The sequence below is a fragment of the Hydra viridissima genome, unplaced genomic scaffold, assembly GCF_058129835.1.
Source record: "Hydra viridissima isolate aposymbiotic clone 2 unplaced genomic scaffold, HvirCarnegie_v1 scaffold_12, whole genome shotgun sequence".
In the NCBI taxonomy this organism is placed as follows: Eukaryota; Metazoa; Cnidaria; class Hydrozoa; order Anthoathecata; family Hydridae; genus Hydra; species Hydra viridissima.
The window spans coordinates 14170105-14185356 of record NW_028324311.1 but is presented as its reverse complement, the minus strand read 5'-3'; the positions used below and the strand labels follow the sequence as shown (position 1 = coordinate 14185356).

Sequence of the window (15252 nt, the reverse complement as noted above, 5' to 3'; positions counted from 1 at the left end):
ATATAGCTATACATAGCTGGAAATGTAAATAAATACATTTCATTTTCTTTTGCAAGTAATATAACATCCATGTTAATGTGTGATGCATGTGAATCCATGAATAATATCACAGGTCGTTCACTTGGAATAGAATCAATAAAAAATTGATTCTAATTGAGGTGAAAACGTTAAGAAAATGTGTAATTGCGATAAGGAATCATAAGTTATAGGAAGTTAATAAAAAAACAAAAGTTTTACCATTAAATCAAGCATCTTTTCTAGTTTAATATTTAATAAAAATAATTTACTTACCTTAAAACACAAGTCTGGAAATAAAAATGTTGGACAAGTACTCCAAACAAATGTGCTAAACGCACGTTAAATAATGCTAAAGAATGTACAAACTGATAGTAAACAATTGACGTATCACACGCACCCAACGACTATTTGTGAATCGACAGTAGTACCCCGGGGTACCATTTGACGCAATTTCGATGTTTTTGACTAATAGGTATGTTCGCTACAAATGCCGAGCGAAATATCACGAAATTACATATATCACGAACATACCTTCCTTTACCCTACTTGTGTTACACTAACTGCACTTGAATTTGTTGCGCACGGACCACCTCTGAATTTATCAACATCAATTTATTTAACAATAGTTATTTTTGTAAAATATATGCTATCAAACACTCGACAAGGAGTCACAAATCTATTTCTAACAGTGAATTTACAGTTCCTACAACTGGTGTCCAACAAGACTAAAATTTATAGTATCGCCCATATTAAGATGGTATCTGCTATTAAAAGTGATAGGACTTTTATCAGTGATATTCCATACTTCGTCATTCACTTTAAGTTCAGCAACTCTACTAACAATTTTATTATCATTTTTTACGCACATACCACCCTACCTGTGGTTAACATCGGATAAGCGTCAAAATAATCTTTTCCTTTTTTATTTATGATTGCTCGCAGAGTAGATTATCTTTCTCATTTCGCAATTTAATTCAAGCTCTAATATATATTTCGTAATTGAAAGCTTTTGTTTGTCAGTAATGAGTTGCTTAACTTGATCTTGGGTTTTTCCTAAAGAGCTTAAATTTTCAATTATTTTAGTCCTAGCTTAAAGTTCATTAAGATATCGAAAGTTTTGTTCATATTTGCATCAAATAAAACTTTTTCTTTTCCAAATTTGTGAACTGGTATTTTTATTATGAAAGAAATTTTTAAATCATTTAGACATTTAAAAATTTTGTATTAATGCCTCACATAGGTCAAATGTCATAAATACTTTTTCTTTTCTAAGATTTAAATCTTTAAAAGTCTTATTGTCTCTATGTTCTCTCAGAATGGTAGAATGAAAGAAAAAAATGGAAATGCTTTACCTCTTATTCAAAGTCTTTAGTTAAATGGATTGGTTATCCAGACTCATTTAACTCATCGATTAATAATAATGATTTGTATATCATTCCGAGCTAATTACCGATTTTTATTTAATAAAAAATAATATCACTAAGTTGTTGAAGCGCTCAAAATTGTACCACTTGCTGATAGTTGCTTAATGACAATTGTTACAAATGCATTCTCAATAGAGAAAATGAATACTTTTGTTGTTATTGTCAAATTGTATCCAATTGATTATGGTTGCTTTAATAGTCAATCATTTGATCATTACTCTATTGCAAGTGTGTGAAAATTTGACGCTCAAATTTCGAACCATTTCAAAATTTATTTCTGGGGATGGGTTTTTACAGTTGGTTCATGGTCAAAAAAAGGAGGTTAGCCATTTCTTGATTTTTTCTAGCACATTTTTTAACCCACAAAATGAGTAGTTATTGAGGGATTAAAGTAAAAACTTTCTTATTTACAATTGTAAAGTCTAATGAGAAGTAAATGGTTGTAAAAACTTTGAATAACTAATCAAGCAAACTTTCTTCAAGCTAAATTATAATACACATTACTTTAAAAAGAAAATGAAAAGGCGCAATATTCTTTCTTAGACTCATAAATCGGAAAAAAAACCATATCTTGCAGAAACTTTCATTTCAATTATATCAGAAAAATAAAAGTAAATTCTTACCTTAAATTAGAAAAACACAGCAAATAATTTCATTCAAAAGTTTTAAGTAAAGTTCTTATTCCCTCAATTTTAACAGACCATAATTGAAATATTCAAATTTCTCTTTTTCTTCGGCTTTCATAAGATCTGATATTTGATAATTCAAATTGAATTTGATTTCATTTGATATTAGTTCAGCTATCTCTGTCAGAATAAATATGGCCAGGCATCCCAAATAAGAAAAACGAATGTGAAAATTTTAATTGTCGAAGTAGAAAAAAACTTCAGGGAAGGAAACTGAAAATCATGATTGTTGTTCAATGATAGTAAAGGATTTTGAGTCAATGTCGGGAATCCTAATCAAGTTGGATTAATATCTGTGTTGTTTTTAAAAAATGAACAGTAGATGGTTTTTATTAATTTAAAATTAGTGTGTTCAAGGCAGATCCTTATAAAGGGCGGATTTGAGCTTAATTCGGGCAAGCCCGAAGTCAGCTCCATTTTTCTAGAATTTTAATACCCAAAAAAAAACGATTTTACGGAAGAGCTTATCACCCTTCCAAAAGCATGCTTTATGAAAATGGTTAGAAAATAGATATGATTCAAAGATTTTAGCACATTCATATAGCTTTTAAGTATCGATAAAAGTTAATAGATGTTATTTAGACTATTTTTAATGAATTATTAAATGAAATAAAGTTATAATTCTGCCATAGCAACAAAATATTTGCATTAAGTAAAAATGGCTTCAAGAACTAAAAGAAGAAAAAGTCGCTATTAACTTTATATTGCTGTTATTATATTATCTTATTTATAGAATGTTAGACAAATTTATGATTGCGTTTTATTTATCTAAACTTTTAAAACGTCTAATTTGTAACTTTTGTTACATATTTTTGCTCAAACATATTTGTTTTAAGAGAGTGCTCCAATTACATGATGAGGATGAGCCTATTATGGAAAAATATCACTGGTGAATATAACTTTCATAGAAGTGTGCTTACAATATTTGATGATGTGAAATATCTGATTTAAAAGAGCAGGCAAGTAATGAATTTAAATAAGGAAAACCTTTTATTAATCTAAATTATTAATTTTTGACACTGTTACTCACCACACAGTGGTTTTACTAAGTGTTAATGGCCAAACTAATTGAACACTGTTTTAATAAGATCCATTAAGAACCAAGAAAAGAAAAAGAAAAAGGAAAAGAAAAGAGAGAAGCAAAGAATAACTTTCATACAAACCGATTTTAATCCGGTCTGTGGTTTAAGCAAACAAAGACTACCTCCAGTTTATCTAAGTATAAAAGACAAAACCTTTTTTGTAGGCATACTAGTATATTTTTAATTATCATCTTTAATATCTTTCAAGTTTTAAAGCTTTTTTATTTTGCCTCTTTATACAGCCTCTGAAAACTCATATAGATTGATATAGATCTTATTTCTAAGTCAATGGTAATTTTAATAACTAATGTTAATGACATTGTTTTTTCAGTATTCTATTCTTTGTATGACATTTTCATTTTTCAGGTGCCATATATTCATGATAAATCATTAGCTTTAAACTCTTACAACTACATTTTTTCCAGGTACACTGAACGTATTTGTTAAGTTTCCTAAATTAAATGTATTATTTAAATGATATATTTTCAAAAAATTGCAGCAGATTTCATATTTAAAGTAAATATCATTTAATAATTTTAATTTCATTTAATCCTATCCTAATTACATAAGAACATCTCTTAATTTATCTGATGTAAGTAAAAGTTAAATTTCTGCTATTTATTGTGAATGAGATGATTTATTTATTTTTATATGAATGTGTTTTTTGATAAATTTTTTTTTTGAAGGTTCCCAGTTTTCAACAACCTGTTTAACCTATCGAGCCAATTGTAAGTTTTTGATAATTGTGATCAATTATATATTTCAGGTACACAAAAATTGTATTTTTTAATTTTTTAATGACTTCTTATAGCTTTCAAACGTTCCACAGTCAGATATAGGCCTTCTCTTAATCTTAACAGCATTTACAGTGACACTACTTAAATTTGAGTATATAAAGCCACCATGCTCTAAAACCGTAGGAAATAAATAATGATGAGATTCGATGTGAATCTCAGGGTCCATATGGAGGAGTACTTAAGGCCCAAGGATAACATATAAAAAAATGTCTTGGTGTGCATATCCCACTTATTAAATTAAACTAGAAATGTACTTTTATATTAGCCAAATATTAGTTTTATATGGTATAAAACTGCTAGTGACTTTACATTTCATAGGGTATTTGTAAATTGTTAAAGTTATTTAAACTATCGAAGATAAAATTTATTTTAAATTTGTTAAGTCGCCGTGATCCCTCAGATTCAAGTTTATTACGTATGCATGATAGTAAGGTTGGTATTCCACTCGGCCTAAAGCTTAGCTATTTAGGGCAAAGGTTTGCATGTTTTTTATTACTAGGGCTAAGTAATTATTTTATAAAATGTTTTGACATAAAATGAATGGTTGTAGTATTAAAATTAACTATACATATCTAGTATATTGTTTACTGTGGTTAACATAACAAGATAGTTTCTTATGGATGTGTACATTCTTCCTTAACTGAATCCGATCCAGTCTAAGTTGACCAATCTTGAGCAACAACAGGGAAGATTGGAAGCATGAGTTGCTAGAAATTTTGTTGATCAGAATGTCGGTCAAAAGCAATTTTCTATCTTTACTTCTATGTATCAATATTCTGAGATTGAAAAGGATCCAAACATTCTGAGATTAAAAAACACCCATATAATATGTTAAATTTTTATCAATTTTTGTTATGAAAGTATAGCCATGATGTGTTGCCCATGGCAAGGGAAGATAGTATGTATGAAGGCATTATATATTTAAGTTGTTAACCGATATTTTTTAGTGGAAGATCAATAGGTCTCAAACACATGGAAGCCAAAGTTTTGTGATAGCTTGGAAAATCAGATAAAAATTGAGTTTAATCTACATCTACTGTGAACAATTGTGCAAATATAAATCCGTCTGACTGTGAGTCAACAGTTTGACGCGTGTTGTTTGACTTGAGATAATAAATAATGTAAACAAGTTACATCTTTTTACATACAAATATTAATTTTGTCAAAATGATTATATCAAACATAATTCAATCTCTAGTAGATTTATTATGTAAATATAAATTAAAATGAGCGTTTATTTACATATTTCTTTTATGAGTATTTATTTGAATAATTATAGTTTCAACTACTCACTTTTTTCCTGGCGCTAAGTCTAAAGAGAATTGGAAGTAGCACAATTTTTTAATTACACTAAAGATCGCTCCGATGGTCATCTGCGGCGCTGCAAGAAAGAAATTTGAATTATCAAAGTTTTGATTAAAGAAGAAAGTAAAGACGGAAACTATGAAGAAGGAAATGAAAGCAATAATGAAAATAAAGATCCTCGACAAAAAAATGCAAAGGAGATAACTTTTATAAATAAAGATTGCATGTTATGATAGTTTATATAAATATTATCAAATATTTCATGTTTAACTATTGGATACAATTGGTTTAAAAAGACAAACCCTCTTTATTACTCATCCTGCGTGAGTAAAAAAGTGTTGGTTTTTTTTTGCCGCTTTAGGGTTAGTTCTAAAAAGACCCTGATATTTGGCGCGGACATTTTCATCAGGGCCCCTTAAGGGAATGACCTTATGCAGCCCTGACGTTTTTTTAAGGCGGGTAGTTATACAAACATTAGCTTTTTGTATACCAAGTTTTGTACTTAAAGATAATTTTTTTAAAATAAGGTTCTTTATGCTGCTGATGTTAGCTAACCTGGAAACGTCTGTTCATGTTCAAATCCCTAATTTGAATTGAGAAGCAGTTAGAAAAATCATTGTTTATAATTATCAAAATCATTCCATTTTCCATAACAAATAGCGATTTTTTTAAATTACATTCTTTTAAAAAAGGTTCTTATTTTAGAGTTATGTTGCAAACAAAATCATGAACGAGACAAGTATGATATAGATAATGATTGCCTTTGAAAAGATTACTTTGGAAGAAGATACCCTATCAAATTTGCTTTTGAAGCTAATCCTCAGTGAACTATATTGTATTAGGCATTGAATTGAATTGAGAAGATTTTATCTATCATTCTATACACAGTGGTGTGCAATAGTAACCGGACAAGCGCATAACCGGAGATAACTTTTGAATGAAAAGTCCAATTTCTTTCAAGTTTTAATTGGGATGTCAGAAAGTTTTTACAACAAATGAAATTTTAATAAATTTAAGCAATCTCTTTTTAAAAGCTCGTTTTATTGAAATATGCGCTTACAAAAGTATCCGGACAGACCTAAGATAATAAAACTCTAATACTTTTGTTAGCTTTTATTTAATCTTTGAAGATGGTAAATAAAACTTAAGTATTTTTTATTAAAAAGATGATGGTTTTTAATAAATTTTAAAAATGACAAAGCGAAGATATACAAGTTCAGCTGTCAAAGAAGCAGCAATGCGTGCAATTGAACAAAGAAGAATTGCAAGAGGCATACCGGTTGAGCTTGATATAGGAAAGTCAACAGCAGCGGACATAAATAAAAGATATAAGGAAAGAAATAACAATATAATCTCTCTAAAGTCAGGAAGGCAAGATAAAATTTTAGTTCGTCCGATAAAAAATGATCCACGCAAAAATGCTGTCTTGTTAAACGCTGAAATGAAAGAATTTTATAATGCAAAATGTAATTTTGACACAACCAAGTATTTTTTGAGGTCTGAAATCTATTTGGAAGAAATCCTGCAAATAAACTTTTTATTTCTATAAAGAAAAATTGCATAATGGACAAAAATATAACCTAGGATACCATGAAGGATGTTATGCTACCACATGCTAAAGACAAAATCCCCCAACGATGGATATTTCAGTAGGACAATGACCCAAAGCAGACTTCAACCCTCATAAAAGACTTTTTCGAGACCAAAAAAATTCAATATATGGAATGGCCTTTGCAAGTCCTCACCTTAATCCACTTAAAAAATCTATAATAACACCTTGATCGACAAATTTTAGGTCGAAAACCAACTAGTAAAAGTGATTTATTTAAAACTCTGGAACAAGAATGGGAAAAAATTGACAATAATGTGATGATGAACCTGGTGGACTCAATGTTTTGTCGCTGTCAAGTAGTAATCAAATTCTATGGATTCCCGACAAAGTATTAAAGAAATTTAGTTTAAATTACAATATATTTAGTTAAAAAAAATGTTTAAAAATAAGTTTTATTTAAGATTTTTTTTAGCACGGATATTTTTGCACACGCATATTTCAATAAAATGAACTTTTAAGATTAGATTGCTTAAATTCAGTAAAAATTCTTATGTTTTTAGAATTGCAATCAATATTCTGACATTCCAGTGAAAATTTGAATGAAATTTGACTTTTCGTCTAAAAGTTTTCTCCGGTTATGTGCTTGTCCGATTACTTTTGCACGCTACTGTATAAAACTTAGTTCAAAGAAAAGTTTCTCAGAAGAGTTGTATTCTGAAATAGCAAATATTAAAAAATTTAAAATAAATTACTTATAAAATTCATTTAAACAAATGGTTTGAGAATCTTGAGCGTAATCTTTTTCCAGGTCAAATATAATTAGAAAGTTTCATAACATACTTTTATTCTCCATGGCATTCTGTAAGAAGCTAACTTATGTAAGCTGCTTACAGAAAGCACTAGCTAATCGAAGAATGAGCTTCAAATTATATTAATTTGTTAGGTAATTTTAGGCAGCTAAAACAAGTTGATTTCAAGTTTTGAATTATAAAATTGAAATGTTCAAACTTATAGCGTTTTAAATTCATGCTTAAAAGTTTATTATTTTAATTCTAAAACCAAAAAATATTTAGATGTCTTATTGGCTTAATTTAAATCTTGAAAAATGCAGATCTTCATATTTCAATTTATGTTATTATGACAGTTCCTTTCTTTTGATTTGGGCTGTGTCTTAACTAAAGCTAAAATATTATTGTTATCATAATGATGATGATGATTTAGAATCGTTTAAATTAATGTATGAATTATCATAATGAAAATAATGAAGTTAGAAAGAAAATTAAACAACTAATGTATAACTTAAGTTTGTTAAAAAGGGGATAATTCTTTACTTTTTTTACCAAAACAAATGCATCTATTTAGACCAACTTTATAGATGAAGTTTTTCTTTAATAGAATAGTGAAAAAAAAAAAAAAAATATTGCTAGCCAAAGACATTTACTCATGTGACTTCAGAATTATTTCGTAAATTATCCCCTTTTAGAACAAATGTTTCTCATCAAGTTACATTACCATGCTTTTGGCATTTTCGTGGTACTACTAGATTTTTCTTAGATGATTTTTTGAGTAATACTCAGCTATTAAAGGAATGATTTTCAATTGGAATGTGAGATCTCTTAAAAAAAAATAAGGTTTAGAAAACCCTTTGTGTGAAATTGCCAGCTAGGCAGAAATTGACAAAATGGCTTCAAACTTTTTTTTTAGCCGATATTTTATATCAGCTAAGGTTCATCCAACATCAAAGAGGAGCTAAAGGTCCGATTGCCGGTAAGTGGTGGTATATAAAATTTTCTGAACCGGACATTTCTAAAGTCAGCAATATTTTATTAAAACTTAAATAAAGTGCGTTAGAAATACAAAACTAATTTTTAATAAAGCCAATATTTATGAATAACTGCAACTAAATGATATGAAATAATGAAAAAATCATAAACATAAACTTGAGAAACTTTAAAACTTCACAAATTTTTACAAATTGCTTTGTTCATTTTTTTAATATTAATTTACTTCAAGAAAAACTTTTTTATTAAAGTTTCATTTGTTTACTAATTTATTATAATTGTTTAACTACCCAGTCGGCACATCTAGTTTCAATTTCGGAATTAAAACCCTTATAAACACGTATTCGTCACGATCCAGGCGTAAACTAGAGTTGTTAACCGCAATATTTCGTACAATTCCGGAAAAATAGAATTCTTTCGGAAGGAAATTCATAATCAGGAATTTTTTTTTTTTCATACCAAATTTTACGAAACAAAAAAAACCGCCGATGTTCATTTCGCAAATGCTACTTACAAAATGTCGCCTTTCGCAAGTTGAATCGCGAAATAAAACTATTTTGCTACATACGAAAGTAGCGCTTACGGAAGTCGCACTTGCGGAACGAGCTCTTTTGCTAAACGACGTTTTGAAGTCTTATAAAAAAATTTTGTTGGCCAAACGGATATAATTGTAAAAAATAAAATTTTTATATACCAAAATGTTTATAATAAAATTTTATTTTCAGTATTGCTACATATGAACATTTTAAGGTATTATTTTTTGAAATAATGATAAAAAACCAAATTTCTTTCGAAAGGAAACTCTTTCGCACCGCAACTTGCGAAACGGCTCTTAACAGAAAAACACTTACGAAACGCGGCTAATTATAAATATTTAATTACGTTTTATGAATCAAATAAGTATAATTAACTAAGTAACTAAAATACTAATTATTATAAGTATAATGACATTGATAACTTTCAGTTAGTAAATTTTTATGAATAAACCTAGACTTTCATAACATATTCTAAAAATGTCTTTCAATGAACAAGAGTTAAGTAATGAACAAAACTTGAACATCATAAACTTGAACACCATTTTTGGGGAAAAAAGAAAATTTAGAGCATGTAAGTCATTTGTTTGGGATCATGTAGATTTGCCTCAAAAAAATATTACATTTGTAATGTCAACATTGTAAAATAAAGTGTCCCGAGGGCAATAATAAATGGAAAATAAAATGGTCCGGCAATCCCACAAGCAACATCATTTGGCATCTAATATCAAAAGACAAGAACTAGATGTTCTTTACGATTTAGATTTGGAAAAAAATGAAGAAATACAAGTTGATGAAAACAGATACATTAATAAAAAGTTAACATTAAAAAGACAAGAAGTTATAACTGAGAAATAGCTTGATTTCCTTCTGAAAGCCAATATGCCGATGTGCCTTGTAAATCACCAATCATTTATTGATCTTGTTAAAAGTTTAAATCAAGATTACAAACTGCCTCAACGACAAACAATATCAGTTACTTTAGTTCCGAAAATGGTAAGTATTTTATACAAATATATATATATATATATATATATATAAACTGTGTTGTTTTAAGTATGAAAGAATAAAGATAAATGTACAAAAAGATATGAACGATTTATCATATGGTTCGCTCACACACAATAATTGGACATCAATTTCGCAAGAAGCCTATTTAAGTGCAACTTTTCATTATGTTGATCAAAATTATGGTCTTTGTAGTCGAGTTCTGGGTTTATATCACTTGACCGAATCACATAAATCTCCATACATCACTTCAAAAATCAAAGAAATATTACAAGAATGGAATATCGAAAATAAGGTACACAATTATAGAAAATTAACCCATAGATTACAAATGCAGTGAAGGCTTGTAGAAATCTACATTTTTTCAAATATATCACAAGAAGAAAGTGGATTATACAATTTTTTTTAAATTTAGGCTCTATACGCTGTAGCAGACTCTGGATTTAACATGAAAAAAGCTTTAACAGATTTAGATCCTCTATTAAAATATTTTCTATGCGTTGGTCATAAAATAAACTTATGCGTAGTCGATTTTTTAAAAAAATTTAATATCAAACGATATACAAACTGTAAAGGTATGTACTTTTTTAAACTATTTTTAATATTATGTTTGTTATTATTATAAATAAATATTGTAATGTCATAGGGAGAAATATCATAAATATAAAAAAGTTTAATAAAGATGACGAATTACGAACAATCGAGATAACAGAAGCTGAAGCTCGAAAATACGAAGAAATTAATTTACTTAAAGATAAACTTAATAGCTTGATTGCAAAGTGCAAATCATTAGTTGGTTTATTTAGACATAGTGAAGGTAATTATTTTTTAAAAACTTTTCAGAATTAATGTTTTTGATATTGTTAGAGCATAAATTATTGATTACATTATTCAGTTCATTATTTATTATTATTTAATATCTCTATATTAAATAATGATAGTATCAGAGCCGACGGGGGGGGGGGGGGGTGCTATAGAGTTTTCTGAGAAAAAAAAGGTGATTTTAAAAAAAAGGTGGAGAAGCACGTGCTCCCCGGCCCCCCAATGTCGTTGCCTCAGTGTATTAACAATATATATATATATATGTGTATATATATATACATTTTTTTTACAGAGCCACCCAGGTTTTTTGATATTTCAGATATCACACTTCACTTATTGTGCTAACTTCAAACTCCAAACTTAAGTATGTTCATGTCTATAACAAACGACGAGGCTTTGCAAAAAAATGTGATGATGGAGGCCTGGGAACAAAATTACCCTAAAGTATTTAACTTTTCAATTTTATACTAAATTTAAATTCATCGACGGGTTTTAAATTTCATTTAAATTACAAAACTTATTGCCATGCAAATTACAAAATTTATTTAATTTAAAGTTGTAAATTACAAAAAGTATTACTATGCAAACTTTTGCTCCCCCCCCCCCCCCTGTGGGGGTTGTAAATTTGCATGGTAATAACTTTGGGTAATTTACAAACTTATTAAATGAAATTAAAAACCTGTAGATGAATTTAAGTTTAGTATAAAATAGTAAAGTTGAAGATTTTACCACATAACTGCCCTAACCTTTAGGGGGTGGCTAAAATTTTAGCACATTTTTGTTTCCAGGCCTCCATCTTCGAGATTATTTGCAAAGTCTCCTAACTTGTCATATACATGAACATACTTAAGTTTGAAGTTAGCACAATACGTGAAAGTGCTATATCTGAAACATCAAAAAATCCTGTGGGCGGCCCTATATATATATATATATATATATATATATATATATATATATATATATATATATATATTGATAACAATTTAAATATAGGATTAACGAAAAGACTTAAAGAAAAACAAGACATATTACAATATGACGTAAAGATAAAATTAGTGCAAGATGTTAAAGCAAGATGGAATTCAACATACGATATGCTTGATTCAATTTTTTCAAATAAAGATGCTTTATTATCTATGAAATATGAAAATGGTGCTGAATGCATTTTTCAATATGTGCCTTCAGAAGACGAGTTTGTAATAATAAATGATTTTTGCAATTTGTTTGAATCACTAAAAGATTTGACAATAAGCTTAAGTGGTCGAAATTATCCTACAGTTTCTTTATTATTTCCAGCTGTTTACAGTTTATTGAATAGTAAAATAACTAATATGGAATTCTCTGCAAACCTGATAGAAGCATTAAAATTTCCGTTACTAAATTCTTTAAAAAGTCGCCTAAACTATATTTTAACTGACGATATTTTTGTGGCAGCTACTTATCTTGATTTTCGATATAAAAAATTTGAATTTGTAGAAGATATAACCCAACGTCTTGGTTTAATAATTCGAGCAAAAAATTTTATTCAAAAAATATTAACACCGCAGATGCAACAAGTCAGTTTGTTATCGCAAGATGCCATTCATTTAGCACCATCAGTTCCATCAAACCAATTGTCAAATAATCCGAGTAATGGAAATGCACCAAGGCATAAAAATATTACTTTTATTTCGCAATTAACGGATAAATTTTTCATAAAACCATGTGCAAATCTACTTGCGGATCAAATAAACTTGGAATTCGAAAAGTATGATGGACATTTTATGATCGTTAATGAGAGAAACAAATTAGCTATAGAAGAAAATGGGTGTATGGCTTTTTATCAAACAGAAGGTGACACCTATAAACTTATAACGTTAGCTTGTAAAATGATTTTGTGCTTAAGTGCAACTTCAGTTGCATCCGAAAGTTTATTTAGTGTAGCAGGAATTATACAAGATGAACAAAGAAACCGGTTACATCCCATACTTTTGAGTATGCTTAATTTTATAAAGTTTAATATCATGCAGAAATATTAGTTTCAACTTTCAATTAACTATTAATAATATAAACGATTTTTATACATTGATTTTAGCAACACTTTTTATTATATTTGTCAAATAATTATCTTTTTATCGAAATAATTATCTTAATAACGCAATAATTAAACTTTTACTAACATGATAGCATTAAATAACCAAATCTTAAATTTTAATAAAAGAGTTTTTTATGGCAGAAATTGAGTTGTTTTAAATGAGTCAGATAAAAAAAAAGAGGTCATTATCGAACTAATTTTTACTATAAACTTGTCGTTAGTTAAACTCAAAGCAGTTTTTCTCCTGTTCCTTTCTTTATTTTCATTACTTACCTGAAGTTGTGAGAGAGCAGTTAATTAGTCCCTGAGTCAGTAAGTTGATGGAAAAAAAGAGACGGTTTTATACGAATAAAACTGCGTGATTAGGAAACAATGCTTTTGTTGAAATCAAAACGAAGACATATATTAAGTAATCAATTCTAAAAAATAAGTACTCCATAAAGTACGTACGCTTTAATTTTGATCCTTCCCTTCCCCGCAATTTTCAACATCCCAACGTTATTGGGACTATATAACCGCTGAAAGTTTTAAAGCTCTAGCTAATTTGAAGAGCAGTAAAAAATTAATTGCAAGACTTTGCAGCAAAAGAGCGGGTACGTACAATACAACCCTTTCCCGGGTCTTCGCCCCTGGAAACAATTTTAATATAGAAGCTCACCAGGACTCTACAAGCACTGAAAGTTTTAGAGCTGTAACTAGTCTGAAAAGTAGTTATAAATAAATAAAAAATGTAATGGAACCAAATATTTTTTTAAGATTTTTTATATGAGAATATAAATAGTAAACCTCCATTTCTGCAAAGCCAAAGATAGTAAACAACAGAACGTCGGAAGTGAACCAAAGTCGGTACTTGATAAATATTAATGCGTATAAACAATGGCATAGAGACATGTTGCGGAGGGAGCGTTGTCCTTTCCTTCAAAACTCAAAGTTTCAGTTTCTCTATTTTTAAATAGAAAAAACTGAAACAGAATATAACGGGGCCTAACGCAGACAAAAATTAAAAACTTTAGCTGCGTTAGGCCTCCTTATATTTTGTTTCAGCAACCCCACCCCGTCCTAACTTTCTTAATATTTCTAGGTCACTGTATGTATATATATATATATATATATATATATATATATATATATATATATATGTATATATATCTATATATATATATATATATATAAATATATATATATATATGTATATATATATATACATATATATATATTTATATATATATATATATATATATATATTTATATATATATAAATATATATATTTATATATATATAAATATATATATATATTTATATATATATATATATATATATATATATTTATATATATATTTATTTATATATATATATATATATATATATTTATATATATATATATATATATAAATATATATATATATATATATATAATATATATATATATATATATATATATATATATATATATATATATATATATATATATATATATATATATATGTATATTAGGCCGGATCATAGCTTAAAAAAATTTGGAAAATTTCTTCGGGAATTTCCAGTAATTGGCTCTCAAATACGCTGAATGCAATGCTGCAAACCGTTTTTCGCTACAACTTTGCTATACTTTGTATTTTTACCTTTGAAGTTTTCAAATAAATTAACTTAAAAACGCTCATTTGTTACATAATTTATTGATTGAAATTATAATGAAATTCAAATTATTTGAACAGTCAAAACAATATATCATTAGCAAACGTTGATTAGAAGCTATACTTAAATGTTCTTAAATTCAGATTTTGTGTCAAAGTGAGGCATCAACTTGCGGCGCTCCAGTTGAACGCGAATATAGCCATCACGATTTTCATGACCATAAACTTTAGATGCTGATTCAGTCACAATTTTAATCACACGTTCAACACTTTGATTGTGACATGGAAATGGCTCAATGTCAATAACTATGTCTTCAACTGACGAAAGCCATGCCAATACTTGTAATATGTTTTGTCAGAACAGGTTCCAAGTGGGGCTGTGTTTGCCAGTTAATCAGTTCTTCATAACTAGTCGCTTGAAATCATATCTCAGGGAGTTGAAATTTTCGATTTGGTATGTCATCTTCACGAGCACGAAGAATTCTCTTCAACGCAAGCTTACGGATCACTTGACGGTTGTCTTTGAGCATAGCCA

At 28.3% G+C, this 15252-nt stretch overlaps 1 protein-coding gene across 1 annotated transcript; it reads left to right on the top strand.

The window, feature by feature from the left end:
- Window positions 1-10836: 10836 nt before the first annotated feature.
- On the top strand, window positions 10837-13026 carry LOC149881420 (uncharacterized). Its single transcript, XM_090069097.1, has 2 exons — window positions 10837-11003; window positions 12002-13026. The coding sequence occupies exon 2, from the start codon at window positions 12103-12105 to the stop codon at window positions 13024-13026; it is 924 nt and encodes a 307-aa protein (XP_089925223.1). The 5' UTR covers window positions 10837-11003; window positions 12002-12102.
- Window positions 13027-15252: the final 2226 nt, after the last annotated feature.

Coding starts and splice junctions, on each gene's coding strand:
- LOC149881420 (XM_090069097.1), top strand. CDS start 12,103: ATGCTTGATTCAATTTTTTCAAATAAAGATGCTTTATTATCTATGAAA.